Here is a 16,817-nt window from a genome sequence, read left to right on the forward strand (position 1 = left end):
CTCAATTATAATAACCATTCCCCAAGCTGCCAATTATGGTCTGTAAGATCCCTCTGTGTTGTCATTGGCAATGACAAATGTTTAGTGAAAAAATAAAGAGACTATAATGAAACGTCTATTTTTCTTTGAGAACCTCACACACAGGCTTCAGCAGCTACATTTAAACAGCAGAAGAGAAAAAGCCTCACCACATGGGATCAGTACTTGTTGGACTGGATGTGAGTCAGCAAAGTGATGAACTGTGACGTGTTTTCTGAATATTTCCATCAAATACATTTCTATCCATTACATTATGGGCATGGATTTATGATTTCTGAATGAAATTACAGCCTGCCAAGTTGGTCAATGACTTACTCAGCAGGCCAAGGTCCAGCTTATCTCCAATTTTCTATTAATGTTTAAAATCTGTAAACACACACCAAACAACCTGTCATTTCCAACTAGCTTTGTAGACTGACTGTCTTAACTCTGATGATGTTTGTGATTTCTTATCAAAAGTCCAAAATAATCACAATTGTAAACACAGGATTTGTAGGCCATGATGGAAAACTACAATCTGAAAAGCAATTTAACAATATATCAGATCATATGTTGCAACACACAGCATATGCTAGGCTGTAATGTGTCAAAAGCAAACAGATCTGTCACCAATCATTGACTGGCATGGATAAGAATGGAATGCATTATGGTTACAGAACACTCTTTCACTTCTGGATGAATCAGTTTTTTTTCTGATAGAGGAGGCAGTGAAGGCAAGGCCTCTGATCAGAGTTTTACAGAGAATAATAGGGATGTCCAGATACAACTTCTTCACTTCTGATATGATACCGATATTGCAGCCTTGAGCTTTTGGCCGATATCGATACGATACGAATACAAATCTTACATACTTTTATTACTTATTTTGTAGTGTAGAATGTTAGAAAAGGCTTGATCAAGTGATGTTACTCAAACAGAGAACAATCGTCAACAATTAAAGTTCACTTCAGTTATTTTTTTTACAGTTAGTATATGGTGGGAACAAAAACTTATCGAAAAGGCTTATATCAGAAATTTTAGATGCGGTCCGATAAAATCCGATATTCGTTTTCTGGCTGATATCGGGCCGATATCAATATTGGATCGGGACAATCTAATAAAACTTGATATATTTAGGGATGTCCCAATAGAATTTTTCACTTCCGATACCACACCGATATTACAGCCTTGAGCATTTGGCCGATACCGATCCAGTGCGATATCAGCACAAATCATACATACTTTTAATACTTATTTTGTAGTGTGGAATTAGGGGTGTCCCGATTCGATATCATTATCAGATATCGGTCTGATATTAGCCTGAAAACGAATATCGGATATCAGATTCAAATTTCCGGATTTTAATTTTTTTTAATTTTATTTATTCAATTGCAGAATACTGTAAATATTATGCTGAACAGCTGAAGGGTAAAAAACTGTGTAACCAATTAGTTAATTATAAATGGGTCAGTTTTCTCATACCTACTGTTGCTGACTATTGTTCTATGTTTGAGTAACATCAGATCATTTCTAACATTCCACACTACAACATAAGTAATTATTTTTTTTATTAAAGAAGAGAGAGAGAGAGAGAGAGAGAGAGAGAGAGAGAGAGAGAGAGAGAGAGAAAAAAAAAGTATGTATGATTCATGATAGGGCTGGGCGATATGGCCTTTTATAAATACCGCGATATTTTTAGGCCATGTCACGATACACGATATATATCTCGATATTTTGCATTACCCTTGAATTAACACTTTGATGCACAAAATCACACCAGTATGATGATTCTATATGTCTACATTAAAACATTCTTGATCATACTGCATTAATATATGCCAATTTTAAACTTTCATGCAAAAAAGGGGATATCACAACTAAGTCAAAGTTGACATAACTGTATTTATTAAACAGTGAGCGGCTCAAACATAAAATTGTCAACAGAAAGTGCACGTTCTGTGCAAAATTGTCACAGAGACATTTCAAAACAAGACATTAGTGCAGGATGCAACTCACATGGCATTTCAAAACACAAAATTAAAGTGCACTTTTTGTACATAATGCCACTACAATATTTTAAAACAAATAGTGCCCTTTTGTGCATGTTGTCATTAAGATGACATTTCAAAACAACACTAAATTTAAGTGCACCTTTTGTGCATAATGCCACTAAGATATTTAAAAAAAAAAAAAAAAAGTCCGCGAGTTTAACGGTATGGTCATTTTCAACACCGCACAGACTACAAGCTGCGATATATCGAGTATATTCGATATATCGCCCAGCTCTAATTCATGATGATATCGGATCAATATCGGCCGATATGCAAGGTTGCAATATAGGTATCGTATTGGAAATGTAAAAGTTGTATCGGGACATCCCTATGTGGAATGTTAGAAAAGGCTTGATCAAATGATGTTACTCAAACAGAGAACAATAGTCAGCAACGGTAGGTATGCGAAAAACTGACCTATTTATTATTAACCACTTGGTTACATACATTTTAACCTTCAACATAATATCTACAGTAATCTACAACTGAATAAATATAATATATATCGGAGATTTTAGATGCAGTCTGATAAAATATGATATTCGTTTTCTGGCTGATATCGGACCGATATCAATATTGGATCGGGACACCCCTAGTTTAGTGTCTTTTAAAAGTCAGACAAACCAACAGGGCTTTCCGTTTTATCTAATTTCATAAATTGTCCTGTCCTTTCTGACTCCTTCACTCTTTTATTTCTCCCTCTCTTAGTTGTAACACTGCCCTTTTTAAATCAGTCAGCAAATACATTTTAGTTCCTCCTTCCTGAAGTAGGGACGGTGACGGTCACAATTATGTCATTTTTAAACTTTAAATAATTTATTAATTCACTTCTGCAAAAAGAATAAAAACAGTTGTTGCAAAACAATTGCACTTTATTAAGTTTCATCCTAAAAAGACAAACGCAGATATTCGGGGAAAAAAGGACAGGCCAGTATTGAACTTGCAACCTTGCAGTTACAAGTCAGCAACTTTAACCATTAGGCCACAAACTAAGAAAGGAAATACACTAGTATTTAGCAGGACTGTCATGTTACATAGAGAGAAGTCCAGTCTTTGAAACTGCTTAATCACTCATTAAACATTACAGTAATCAGATTAGTCTTCAATTAAAGCTTCTATAGATTAAGTGCTTTCAATCAAAGGATTTTTAATCAATATTTGCTGATTGCTTCAGAACACAATTACAATCAGAACATAATTAGAAGGAGTCATGATAAACAGATTTGATGTTGTTAATCAAAATAGCATTGACCTAGTAAAACACTCCATTTCATTAAACAGCATTCAAATCATCCCACTCATCAGATGTCGTATATTGCTGAGCAACTATAATCAACATCAAAGACTGTATTTAAAGTTCACACTCACACACAAACAGTGGTTCCATGCTGGTGAGCAAAGTCTATTGTGCCATAAACATGGTTCTACAGTATAACTCTGGACTGGACCAACCCAGGGAAAAGTCCACATAGCTGCACTGCATTAGTGTTATATTTACTGTTAAACATGAATACAGTTTTACATGGATTTACATTTTTTTAAGGCATTTCTTGCTTGAGATAAATTAAAGATAAATAATGTTTAGCTTTTTAGGGACTATATTGATAAACTTAAATGTTTTAATAAAATTTCAATCCCTATAGGAGAAGTGAAACTACCGTACAATTTTATTTTATTGTTGATATAATGGTAGATAATTTCAATTGATGACCAACCTGATCATGTGATTAAACTTTGTCGTAAAAAAAAAAAAGGGCACGCATATATAAAGCATCCAAAAAAACAGTTTTCCAACAAAAAATATACAATTTAAGATTTCTAAACATTACATCTCAACCAGCATTGCAATTCAATTTGTACTTTTACAAACTAGTAGTAAACCTAAATGTTATTAAGATGATTTTCTTTGCACACAGAAAAGAAAACTAAGTAATAGGGCGAGGGAATACATCGTGATTCAAGATATATCGAGTTTTCTATTATAGCGATATAGAAAATGTCAATATCGCCTATATCGAGATATATCTGTTTACATTTCTAACTTTATTTATACAATCACATCATACAAGTATTTAATATAATTCATAGAGGAGTAAGAGTACAGTCAAAGTGTTTTTTACAATTTTTCCACATTTCTGAGACATATTTTTATAGCTTATTTTGGATTAAAATACTTCTCAGAACATGAAAAGCACAGTTTGATGGATTTCTGAGTGTGTCCTAACCCAGACCTTCCCCTTAACAAGCCACACTACAGAACTCACTAACATGTGCTGTCCCTTACAGGAGAAAAAGCTATAAGTGTTGCACATTGTGCAGCTGTTTGTTAATTAATGTGCCTGGGTGGCATTTTTAATCAGCAAATTTAACCCAGAATTTTCTTTCTGGTAAGACTTTATTGAGTTAAAAATATTGAGATATACAGGTGCTGGTCATATAATTAGAATATCATAAAAAAGTTGTTTTATTACAGTAAATCCATTCAAAAAGTGAAACTTGCATCTTATAATCGTTCATTACACACAGAAATGTTGGCCAACTGAAAAGTATGAAGATTAAAAGTATGATCATGTACAGCACTCAATACTTAATTGGGGCTCCTTTTGCCTGAATTACTGCAGCAATGCAGCGTGGCATGGAGTGGATCAGTCTGTGGCACTACTCAGGTGTTATGAGAGCCCAGGTTGCTCTGATAGTGGTCTTCAGCTCTTCTGCATTGTTGGGTCTGGTGTCTCACATCTTCCTCTTCACGTTACCCCATAGGTTTTCTATGGGCTTCATACCAGGGATACCATGGTCCTTAAACCAGGTACTGGTAGCGTTGGCACTGTGTGCAGGTGCCAAGTCCTGTTGGAAAATGAAATCTGCATCTCCTTAAATTTGGTCAGCAGCAGGAAGCATGAAGTGCTCTAAAACTTCCTGATAGATGGCTGCGTTGACCTTGGACTTAAGGAAACACAGTGCACCAACACCATAACATGACACGACACCCCAAACCATCACTGACTGTGGAAACTTTACACTCCACCTCAAGCAACGTGGATTCTTTGCCTCTCCTCTATTCCTCCAGACTCTGGGACCTTGATTTCCAGAGAACATAACATTGGAGCACTCAGCAGCAGTCCAGTCCTTTTTGTCTTTAGCCCAAATGAGACGCTTCTGACGCTGTGTCTTGTTCAAGAGTGGCATTACACAAGGAATGCTACAGCTGAAACCCATGTCTTGCATACGTCTGTGCGTGGTGGTTCTTGAAGCACTGACTCCAGCTGCAGTCCACTCTTTGTGAATCTAGCCCACATTTTTGAATCGGTTTTGTTTCACAAAATTGCTATTGCTTGTACACGTTTTTCTACCACATATTTTCATTCCCTTTGCCTCTCTATTAATGTGCTTGGACACAGAGCTCTGTGAGCAGCCAGCCTCTATAGCAATGACCTTTTGTATCTTGCCCTCCTTGTGCAAGATGTCAATGGTCGTCTTTTGGACAACTGTCAGGTCAGCAGTCTTCTCCATGATTGTGTATCCTACAGAGCTAGACTGGAGACCATTTAAAAGTCTTTGCAGGGCACCAGGTGTCTTCAATATTTAACCTCTCCACAATATTCAAATTTTCTGAGATACTCAATTTGGGGTTTTCATTAGTTGTCAGTTATAATCATCAACATTAAAAGAAATAAACACTTGAAATATGTCAGTTTGTGTGAAATGAATGTATACAATATACAAGTTTCACTTTTTGAATTTAATTACTGAAATAAATCAACTTTTTCATGATATTCGAATTTTATGACCAGCACCTGTATATCGTATATCTACATTTTGAGAAAAAAATATGGAAATATGACATTTGGCCCATATCGCTCAGCCCTACTGAGTAATTTTTGCTCTTCAATAAAACTGAATTCAAACATTTTTGTTCAAGCCTTATGTGTACTGTCACAAAGCAGCGATAGTCACTGTATTGCACACTGTATACTTTTATTATATTCATACACTTTTTTGAATTACTTATATTACTACAATGATTCTTGTTGACTCTATGTCTTCATTTTAATCATATGTCTCTTGTTGTCTGATGCTTTTGCTATAATTGACTATAATTTCTTCACTTTGGTAGCCATGGGAACAAAATCCTGATTCCCACTTTAAACTTCAGGCAAACAAGTTGCTTCAAACTTATTTTGTAGCATCACAAATGAAGCACATTTATTTTGTTGCAAAACAAGCAAATGAAACTATAATATTTTGATCATCCATTTAACGCTGTTCGAAGAAGCACGGAAAGCTTCCAAAACAAGTATTTTAATACAAAATAAGCTATAAAATTAAAAACATATCGTTATAAGCAATATTGTAATTTTCTATATCGCCAAATTAGAAAACTCGATATATCTTGAATCTCGTTTAGAGCTGCACAATTATTCGAAATTTAATCTTGATTACAATTTTGGTTGCTATGATTAAATAAACCTGATCGTCTGCAATATTTACATTTATAATACGAGCTCAGCAATCTGTAATAGTGTATTCAATCAGTTAGCCTTTGGTACATTTCAGTTACTATTTTAAATTATTGTTTTTTTTTTTATATATAATTCTTATTTAAAGGTTTGCCTGTGGTACATTGGGTTACATTTTTTTAGGGGTGTCCAGATCCAATATCCATATCGGTCCGATATTAGCCTGAAAACAAAAATCAGATTCAAATTTGCTTTTTTTTTTTTTGCAATTATTTATTTATTTATTTTATTCAATTGTAAAATACTGTAAATATTATTTTGAAAGTTAAAATGTATGTAACCAATTGGTTTATAATAAATAGGTCACTTTTTCTCATACCTACTGTTGCTGACTATTGTTCTCTGTTTGAGTAAGATCACTAGATCAAGCCTTTTTTAACATTCTACACTACAAAATAAGTATTTTATATATATATATATATATATATATATATATATGAAAATGTAAAAGTGATAAAAGTATGTATTATTCATGCTGATATCATTAAAGCTCAATATTGGTATCCGCCGATACGCAAGGCTGCAATATCGGTATCACATCTGAAATGAAAAAGTTGTATCAGGACATCCCTACATTTTTAAAAATCATTATTTATTATAATTATTATTTAAAGCTTCATTTTGCACTGTAAACTGTACACATATTGTTAGTTTAAAGGTTTATTTTTTTTATTTGTTTTAACCAAATACGAAAAATAATTGTGATTTTAATCGTGATTACAAAACTGATCAAAAATATTTGTGAATATAATTTTGTCCATCATCGTGTTTATATAATCTAGATATATCGCCCAGGCCTATTTCATACCAGATTTAACACCGTTTTATCCAGTGTTTTCCCCACACTGACATCACTCTTCAGTGGTTCCCAGGAAACACTGTTGTTGTTAGCTTTTAGCAGCTCATTAGCAAAACCTGCTCCCTCTAAGCAACTGTGGGCTAATGATACATGTCATTGCACTGCACAGACCAAACAAACAGTAAGAGAATAAGGTACGACTGGTAGAGGATTATCTCACCTGGTTCATGGTGAAACCGTACGGGGGCACCTTCTGAGAGCCAACACAGCGACAGAAGAATCCAAGCAAGCAGCCACAGAACACAGCCATGGCGGCTCTCCATCCTCTTCGAACTCAGGCCAACAAACAGCGGCCAATTTAAACCGTAGTACTAGACGGACAACGTCTTTGCTGAGGAATATCGTGTTGTCTTAGTCTATAGTCGCTGTTGGCTCCATATTCTATCATATTCTCTGTCTGTGCGGCGGCGCGCTAACTAGCTTTAGCTTTAGCTAGCATATCAATGCTAACACCAACAGTTTCAGCTGACGACAGCAAACACCGCCCCGAAACACAGTGTCCAGTTCTCCATGGAGACCAAGAGAAGCGATCACCTTCCGCGACCTCTCATATCTACAAATGATGCCCCTGTGAGCGATATAATATGTCTTTGTCCTGTAGATTTCCTTAATGTTTAACACAGCTACTCCAGAGCGCCATCTTCCTGTTCAGCGTTACGTCACTAAATGAGGTGCGTCGCCTTTGATGATTGACACAGTGCTCAGCCAATCACCATAGAGTATAGCTTACCAAGAAACAATGTGGCCAATCAGAGCGGGAGCCCTGTTTTCAGTCGTGTTATTCACTCGTGATAGTTTTCAAAAAGCAGTTTTATTGTTTGACCGTCTGTCATTCATTCATCACAAGCATGTGAGGCACCCATGAGTCTTAGAGTAGTGTATATAAACCGTTTATTACCTCATGATTGCATCTATAAACATATGAGGTTTGAAATGTTAAAAAAAACTTTTTTCATAGTCGACATATTTTGAATATTTAGCTCAATTTTCTTTCATTTGAGACAGAAGTTCATGAAACACAGCACGTTCTATATCATTTTTAAAAATGCGCACACGAGAAATAAATATAAAGTTAAATATAAATGTTAAATCTACATGTCAAATGTAAATATAAATATGAAATGTATATCTAAAGCTAAAAGTTAAATAGAACAGTAAATGTTAAATCGGTCACAAGTGTAAAGCTAAATGTTTAGAAATTATTCAAAGCGGGCTGATCAGCACCTGTCGATCATGAGGCCCCGCCCACACCCCACCCACCCTCCAAGGTTTTCTGCATCCTCATTGTCTTCATCACAAACATTTTGCTTTACACTTGGCGACGAATTTAACATTTAGATTTAGATATACATTTAACATTTAGATTTAGATACACATTTAACATTTAGATTTAGATATACATTTAACATTTAGATTTAGATTTAAATTTAGCATTTAGATTTAACATTTAGATTTAGATACACATTTAATATTTAGATTTAGATATAAATTTAACATTTAGATTTAACATTTAGATTTAGATACACATTTAACATTTAGATTTAGATATAAATTTAACATTTAGATTTAACATTTAGATTTAGATACACATTTAACATTTAGATTTAGATATAAATTTAACATTTAGATTTAGATATAAATTTAACATTTAGATTTAGATATAAATTTAACATTTAGATTTATGCTTTACATTAACATTAAGATTTACATTTAACAAATATTTATTTTTTGTATGTACACATTTTTAACAATGTTATAGAACATGCTGTTTTACATGAATTTCTGTCTCAAATGCGAGAAAAAAATCGCTAAATGTTCAAAATATGTTGGCTATGAAAAAGCGTTTTTTAAGTGTACCTTTGGCACCTCATATAAACAACTCACTATTTATTCTTTCTTTCTTTAAAATATACCTAATCAACTTAAAAAAAAATCCTGAATGAACTCACAATATGGCATTTGATAATTAGTGTCTTCTATTAACAATTCACCTTAATCTAAAGATGACCAGTTTATATTTTTTCAGACTATAAATTTCTATTATTTCGTTTGCTGTATGCTTTATTAATATTAGTTGTAGTTGCTCAGTATATGTATCCCTTTATTATTATTTTCTGCATCGAAAATAATAATATACTTCTATAGATCTATATTATGGTTGTATATTATGTTTTTTTTTTAATTTATTTATTAATTTTTTCATGCGTGCACTTGCATTTAAGTGTTCTTTTTCGATTCTTTTTTTCATTTTTTTCTTTTCTTAATGTTTTCTTTTTTCTTTTTCTTTTCTTATTCTTTTCATCTTCTTTTTCTTTTCTATTTTTTATTTTTTTCATTTTCTTTTTCTATTCTTATTCTCTTCTTTTCTTGATGTTTTCTTTTCCTCTTCTTTTTCTTTATTCGCTTTCTTTTCTTATTTTCTTGTTATTTTTCTTTTCTTTTTTTATTATTTTCTTTTCTATTCTTATTTTATTCTTTTCATTTTTTCTATTCTTATTCTTTTATTTTCTTTCTTGTCTTTTCTTTTTCTTTTCTGTTCTTCTCTTTTTCTTTTCATCTGTAATATTTCTTGAGCCTCTGTGAGTACATTGATCTGATTCTGATACTGTACTATGTATATAATAATAATAATAATAATAATATCACTCAATACTACATAATATTTATGGTAAAAAATAAATAAAAAATTAAAGATGTTCAGTTAATGTCACCACTTTTCTTATTATCTCTATGTCTGCATGTCATCAAAAGAGTATGAGAAAATTATCTGCTCTGATTAACTGATGAAGGGGGAGGAGGTATCCTTTAGTGGGGGGGGTCTCTATGGGTTTGAGGACAGAAACGTCAGGTTGCTTCTTGTGTTCCAGATCACAAAGCTGCAAGAGCGTGTTGTTGGCTGAGTCCCAGTTATTATCCTCTTCAAGAGCTCTGCAAAAGTAAGTTTATGCAAATGTTTGTGCTTTTTGTATTGAGTAAATGGGGTTTAATTTCATTAAGAGGTGGAATATCTAACTGTACCTGAACTTTATTTTATTTGCTTCCAAAAATTTAAAAAAAAAAAATACAATTAACAGATGAACTTTGTTAATTGGAAAACAAGGCTTTAATTAAAATAATTTTATATTATTTTCAACAGATTTTGAATTTATTATTCCTATACAGTAGAAAAGCCTGCAGCTTTCCAACAGATTTATTTAGCCAAGAGTTATTTTTTTTATCCTCAAGTTATTGCAATTTTTATTTTTTTTTTATCAGACATTGATTCCTCTATAACAGCATAAAACACTTGATGTACAGTACTGTCACTTTGTTTCTCTTCAGTGCATGTGTGTGTTTGTGTCCCTCAGGCTGCCTCTCACACACACACAGGACTATGGCATTTGCAGGGATGTTGAGCGACAAAGACATTCAGGCAGCGGTGCAGACCTGTCAAGGTGAGTCAACTAATACACACACACACGTACACACACACACACTAGGGCTGTACAATTTTGGAAAATAATTTAATTGCGATTTTTTTCTTCAAAATTGCGATTGTGACTTAATATGCAATGATTTTTTCAAGGACCCCTTATCATGTATTTTCCAATGAACACAAGCAATAAATCTGTTTCATAATAAACAATTTCAGATTTATTTAAACTCTAAATAAATATAAAATATACATTTTAAAGCACAGAATACAACAATAAAGCAAACAAATCTGTGGCTTTACCTTCAACATATCTAACTAACTTCACGTTTCATGAAACATGTAAACATGTGGACTGCACTTCTTAAACACTCTGAACTTAACAGGACAGAACAAGACAGGACAAGAAAAATAGATAAATAAAAACAATTGCAAGCTTTGCGATCAGAAAATCACATTTTATGATATCGCGATAATATTGCAAATGCAATTAATTGTTCAGCTCTAACACACACACACACACACACACACACACACACACACACACACACACACACACACACACACACACACACACGTTCATGCATATATTGCAGACAGAGATTTGTGCCACTAACCCACTCCCAATAGAGCTACTGTACATGTGTGTTTTTCATCCAGGTAACCAGGCAGCAGTAACCACCACTATGCTCTACCAAGCTGTTTATGTTCAGCATTCACACAAAAATACATCACACAAGCTGTTACAGCTTCTCATCTCATTGCACTTCATTATTTATCTTCAACTATTATGTCTGCACGACAAGGCACAACCTTTCAGATGGAAATCAAATGTCAGCACTTTCATGCCCTTCAGTCAAGAATGGCCACATGTCAGTAGAGTTTGGGGCAGAATTATACATACACTTTAACATGAAGGTATAGGTCATAGGATCAGAGCTGAAGAAGCAGCTTTGAGAGGTGGAACAAAATCAAGAAAAACACACAGAGCATCTTACAATCAGTTTATTACAATGTACATGACACAAGAACTTACTGGAATTATTACGCAGAAGTGAATGAAACACATTTATTCACATTTTAGTGGTTTGAACCCACTGCTAAGTCAAGTGTATCACCAGCCTAACCTGGGTTATTTTTAAATGTGTATAATCAAATGTATTGTTTTGTATTTATATTTATCAAAAATATTATTATTTTTTAATTATTTATATTTATTATTAATAATTTTGACTTAGTAACTACTAAATAATAATAATAATAATAATAATAATAATAATAATAATAATAATAATAATAATAATAATAATAATACATTCCAATGAAGTTCTTTTTGGAACATTATGAAGGAAATGCTTTTCTACATTGATCTTGTGACATGTTTCACCTGCCAGTCTTCCTCAGAGGCACCTGCCGATCCATTTGATATTTCGTTGACTTCCGCGTAATAATTCCAGAAACTTCCTTTGTCCTCAAGACAAAGCGATCCGCAGACGCCTCTGAAGAAGACTGGCACTTGTCAGGAGGTCAAAGTAAATTTCTTGAAAAACAGTTGTCTAAATCAGTGATTCTGAAATGGTGGGTCGGGACCCAAAAGTGGGTCGCGGACCTCCACAGGGTGGGTCGCGAACAGCAGGTCAAAAATATGTCTCTCATGTTGGACTTTGTCTTTTAGTTTGAATGAAACTTTTCTTTTGATAGGCATGCTATGATATGTTGCACAGGAAAACATATAGATTTATTTATGGTTATATGTGCATGTTTTCAACAGCTATTTTTGAAAAACGGAATTTGGTTGGTTGAATTATAAAAAAAACAAAAAGTTGGTCGCGATTTAATGACCGTGCCAAAATATGGGTCCCAGGGTGAGACCAGTTGAGAACCCTTGGTGTAAATAGATGAAACCATGACATATTATTCAAAAAGAAGACAAAATGAACTTTCTGGAATTGATTATTATTATTACTTACCAAAATTATGAATAATAAATATAAATAATAATAGGTGATACACTCGGCTTAGTCGTGGGTTAAAACCAGGGGCCAGAGTTTGCCTAAAATAAATAAATAAGCATATAAGTAAAGCTTTATATGCTTATTTGACTTTATGGATTGACCATATAGGATTACATGGATACATTGAGAATAAACACAGTCAGCGTCTGATGGTATATTATATTTACCACAGTTGCTGATGTTATTGATTGTAACAACGGCATTATGTTATATTAGATGTGTTGACACTAATATTAAAGGTGAAATTAACAGATTACAAGTACTCACAGTGTTCATTTACAATCAGTTTAATACAATCTTCATGGCACAAGAAGTAAAATTCAATAATAATAGTAGGGGTGGTGAAAAAAATCCATTATCGATTAATCGCGATTTTATTTTTGATGATAAGGAATCGATTCTTAAATTTTGAAAGGTCGATTATTTACTTTTTTAATTGTAATACAAACCAGGCGAGTCCTCCTAATTATAGAGAGGACTTTAAGCAAGGCTTGTAGAAAACCAGAAATTCATGCAATGTTGTATGTACAGTATGTATGAGATTTATTCACAAATGATTTCTGCTGTATGACTAAGTTGAATTGCAACTGGAAGTTTTATTGTATCTGTGAGTGATCTTAAAATGATACTTATAATTGTATTTATTTATATTAACAGGTAGAATGTACATAACTTGCACTGTATATGTTGCATTTTGACCCCTCCCCCAAGGACTATAGATGGAAATTAGCTTTTAAATTGGAGTCTGGTACAAATATCTATGATTTTAGAACTTAAGGTAAGCTGTCTTAATAAATTAATAAATTAAATTAAATGATAAATTGAAGATCAGTAATTGAAAATCGAATCGAGACTTCAATAATCTGATGTAAACGTAAAGAAGAAAAGTCTTCTTCTTCTTTTTCTTCTTCTTCTGAGATCTAATTCTTCTTCTTCTTCTTCTTCTTCTTCTGAGATCTAAATGTATAATTGCAATGATTGTGATTTATCTAATAAAATATGAGCGCTTTGAGTATTTAGGTTATTTTCAAGCCCACGGGGCATTTTCATTGCGACTCTTTCACTGGGTCAATGGCTGCCAGTACAATGCTATATATGACAGTGATGTGCTACAGGGTTTATATTGGTAAATGTCACTGGTTGAAAAGTAAAAATCAGTTGAGCGGATTAGCAAAATGGGACATCTCTATTCATCCGCCACCAGTCTTTCTTTTCTCGTTCAGTAATTGACCCTTTCACTCCGATGTGTCCCCTCCTCTCTGTGTCCTGTTCTAACGTAGCTCCAGGCACATTCAACGTCAAGTCATTCTTTACACAAGTGGGACTGACCTGCTCCTCTGAGGCCGACAGGAAAAAAGTGTTCACGGTCCTGGACCAAGATAAGAGTGGCTACATTGAAGAAGAGGAGCTGAAGTAAGAGTCGTGTGTGTGTGTGTGTGAGTGTATGTGAGTGTGCATGTATCTAAAAAGCTGTCTGGGTTTGTTAGTGATGGCCCTCAGGCTGAGGTCACAGAATGAATGGAAAAGCTTTTACAACATGAATGAATTGAGTGATACACGAGAAGATTGAGTGATGAAGAGGACGGAGACATCATTGGGGGGGACTGGGGGAGTAAACCCACAGCAACCGTACAAATAGACACTTTCTTATTTATATTGGGACGAAAAGGGCCCTGTGTGAAATAAGATGGTTGATAAGCACAATTTTGTACTAAAAACAATTATTCATGCTGCATCAGGCCTTAGCTACTAAAGGTGAAAAAAAAATGTTTTGGGTGCCGATTTTAAAAATCAATTCTTCTTCCCAGAATCTATTTATTTATTAATTTCCCGATATTTAATAAATATTTTTCACATTTTTGTGGACGACCGCTGAGTGGCAGTCCGGTAACGCACCAATAGGTGATTGCACACACGAGGAAGACTAGCAGCAGCCAGCTTTTGGCAAACAAAGATGGCGGACAAAGCGACACCCGAGATTAAACCCGAACCTGTGCTGTTTTAATCTAAAGTATGGGCATACTTTGGGTTTTGCTCAATTCCAGGGCGAACAGATTTGAAAAAAAAAAATCATGATAATCGTCACTATAGAATCGTTATACTTGTAAAATCAGAATCGCAATTTAAATCGAATTGGCACCCAAGAATCGGGATTAAAATCGAAATGTGACAAAATGATACTGTCCCAGCCCTACTAGCTACCATGTGCTGTGGCAGGTAGTCTTAGGCTGTGTCCAAATAGTCCCTCCTATCTCCTTTCCTGCTCACTTTTCCCTAACCCTGTGACATCATCCACGGTGTTAGGAAACTTCCTAAAGGAGTTAGGGAAAGGCACTTCCACTGGGTGACGTAATAATCTGTTGGAGATGAAGACTAGTGAAAAAAACTACAAATTTCCTAAAATGGACTAAAAACACACTTTCTGCTGATATAATCTGAAATATCACAAGGTTTGAAAGTAAATCAAAGGAAAAGAGGTTACCAGGCTACGAGGAACAAAAGTGAAACTAAAAGAACGTCACATTGATAATGGTTGCTCACACTCACCTTCTACTGACGAATATGAATTATGATGAATAAAACATAATGTGACTAAAAATGTCTCTGATTCCTTTTTCTTGAACCACAGAGTGTCTGTTTTATGTCAGTTATAATCTGATAATATGTCTTACATATCATAATATATGGGTTTTAGATTATTTATTTAGTTGTTCAAGGCGAATTATTGCATTGGTAACTTACATGATCTCCGTGCTTTGTCGGTCGTCGTGAGTTTCCGGGAGGATATATATATATAGTTATACCTCCCTCCCCACTTCAAAAAATAGTTATCTTATCAGTCGCCCTTAATTGTTGCAAAAGTATGTCACAAACACAATATTCAATGAGCCACTAAAATATAGTAGAACAGATTTATAAAACACTGTACAAGCAATGGATATTAAGTCACTAGGTTATTGTGAAGAAAAAATAAAGCTTATATAATACAGTATTCTCACAGTATAATGTGAGAATACTGGTTTAGTTTTTGGGCAAAAAATAAATATTCATAAATTACAGTTGGGGCCCAACAAGATGGTTTGTACCCAGGGCCCAAAAATGTGGTGCTACGACCCTGGGCATGAGAAAATAAATCATCAAAGAACAAACCGATGAAGATTTCTATCTTCTCTCCATTGATGGTTTCCTTTCCTCTTTCAGATTGTTCCTTCAGAATTTCTCACCGGGGGCCCGGGAGCTGACGGCGCCAGAGACTCAGGCTCTGATGGCTGTGGGAGATAAAGATGGTGATGGAAAGATTGGGATGGAAGGTGAGCTATTACAGATATAAAAACCATGTGGGGAACAGGCAGAGGATAGGCAGAGCCAAACACAGAGGAGCTGTCCACAGCCCAGTGCTGAACACACCAAACACAGGCACACGACAAAGCTAACATTTTGAAATCCAAGTTAAAAGGCTGTTTTTTTCTCTACTGCGTATGACTGAGAGGGAGATTATGGATCATTTTGTTGTTGATTTAACGTTTTTTTTTTTTACTGCTGATTTGAAATGTTTTTGCTGCTGATTGTTTTCTTATTGATTTTTAAGCTGTTGAATGTTTCTTTTTGATCATGTAAAGCACATTGAATTGCCTTGTGTATATGTAATGCACTATACTAATACATTGTATTGCCTTGCCTAAACCTTGGTTAACTTTAACACTGTGTAAAACCAGTTAAAACAAAACGATTGCTAATCAATTCCTATTTTTTCTCCCCCTTACAGAGTTTTGTGATATACTGAAATAATGACGACAGTTGTCCATTCCTGCTCAGAGTTACTGTTTTCCTCAGGAAACATCGTCTTTCCTGATTGTTTGATGCAAAGTTTGAAAACTTCCGATGATTTTCACCTGCCTGCTACTCTTCCCTGACGACGTTACGACCTAATATATATGATGG

The 16,817-nt window shown here is 34.2% G+C and overlaps 2 protein-coding genes across 3 annotated transcripts in view; one reads left to right on the forward strand and one right to left on the reverse strand.

The window, feature by feature from the left end:
- Positions 1-8,114, reverse strand: part of lmtk2 (lemur tyrosine kinase 2) — a 44,086-nt gene extending 35,972 nt beyond the window's left edge. For both annotated transcript variants that reach the window (XR_003674628.1, XM_028455082.1), the window contains exon 1: positions 7,609-8,114. Coding sequence is in view for 1 of the 2 variants with exons in the window: in XM_028455082.1 (XP_028310883.1) it covers positions 7,609-7,711 (103 nt within the window). In the remaining variant the exon portion in view is untranslated. The remainder of the gene's footprint in view (positions 1-7,608) is intronic.
- pvalb5 (parvalbumin 5) lies at positions 7,985-16,817 on the forward strand. The gene is made up of 6 exons (XM_028455086.1): positions 7,985-8,119; positions 10,316-10,384; positions 10,796-10,882; positions 14,156-14,288; positions 16,077-16,186; positions 16,642-16,817. The coding sequence occupies exons 3-6, from the start codon at positions 10,822-10,824 to the stop codon at positions 16,662-16,664; spliced, it is 327 nt and encodes a 108-aa protein (XP_028310887.1). The 5' UTR covers positions 7,985-8,119; positions 10,316-10,384; positions 10,796-10,821; the 3' UTR covers positions 16,665-16,817.

This window comes from Gouania willdenowi, chromosome 8 (assembly GCF_900634775.1).
Source record: "Gouania willdenowi chromosome 8, fGouWil2.1, whole genome shotgun sequence".
NCBI classification, from domain to species: Eukaryota; Metazoa; Chordata; class Actinopteri; order Blenniiformes; family Gobiesocidae; genus Gouania; species Gouania willdenowi.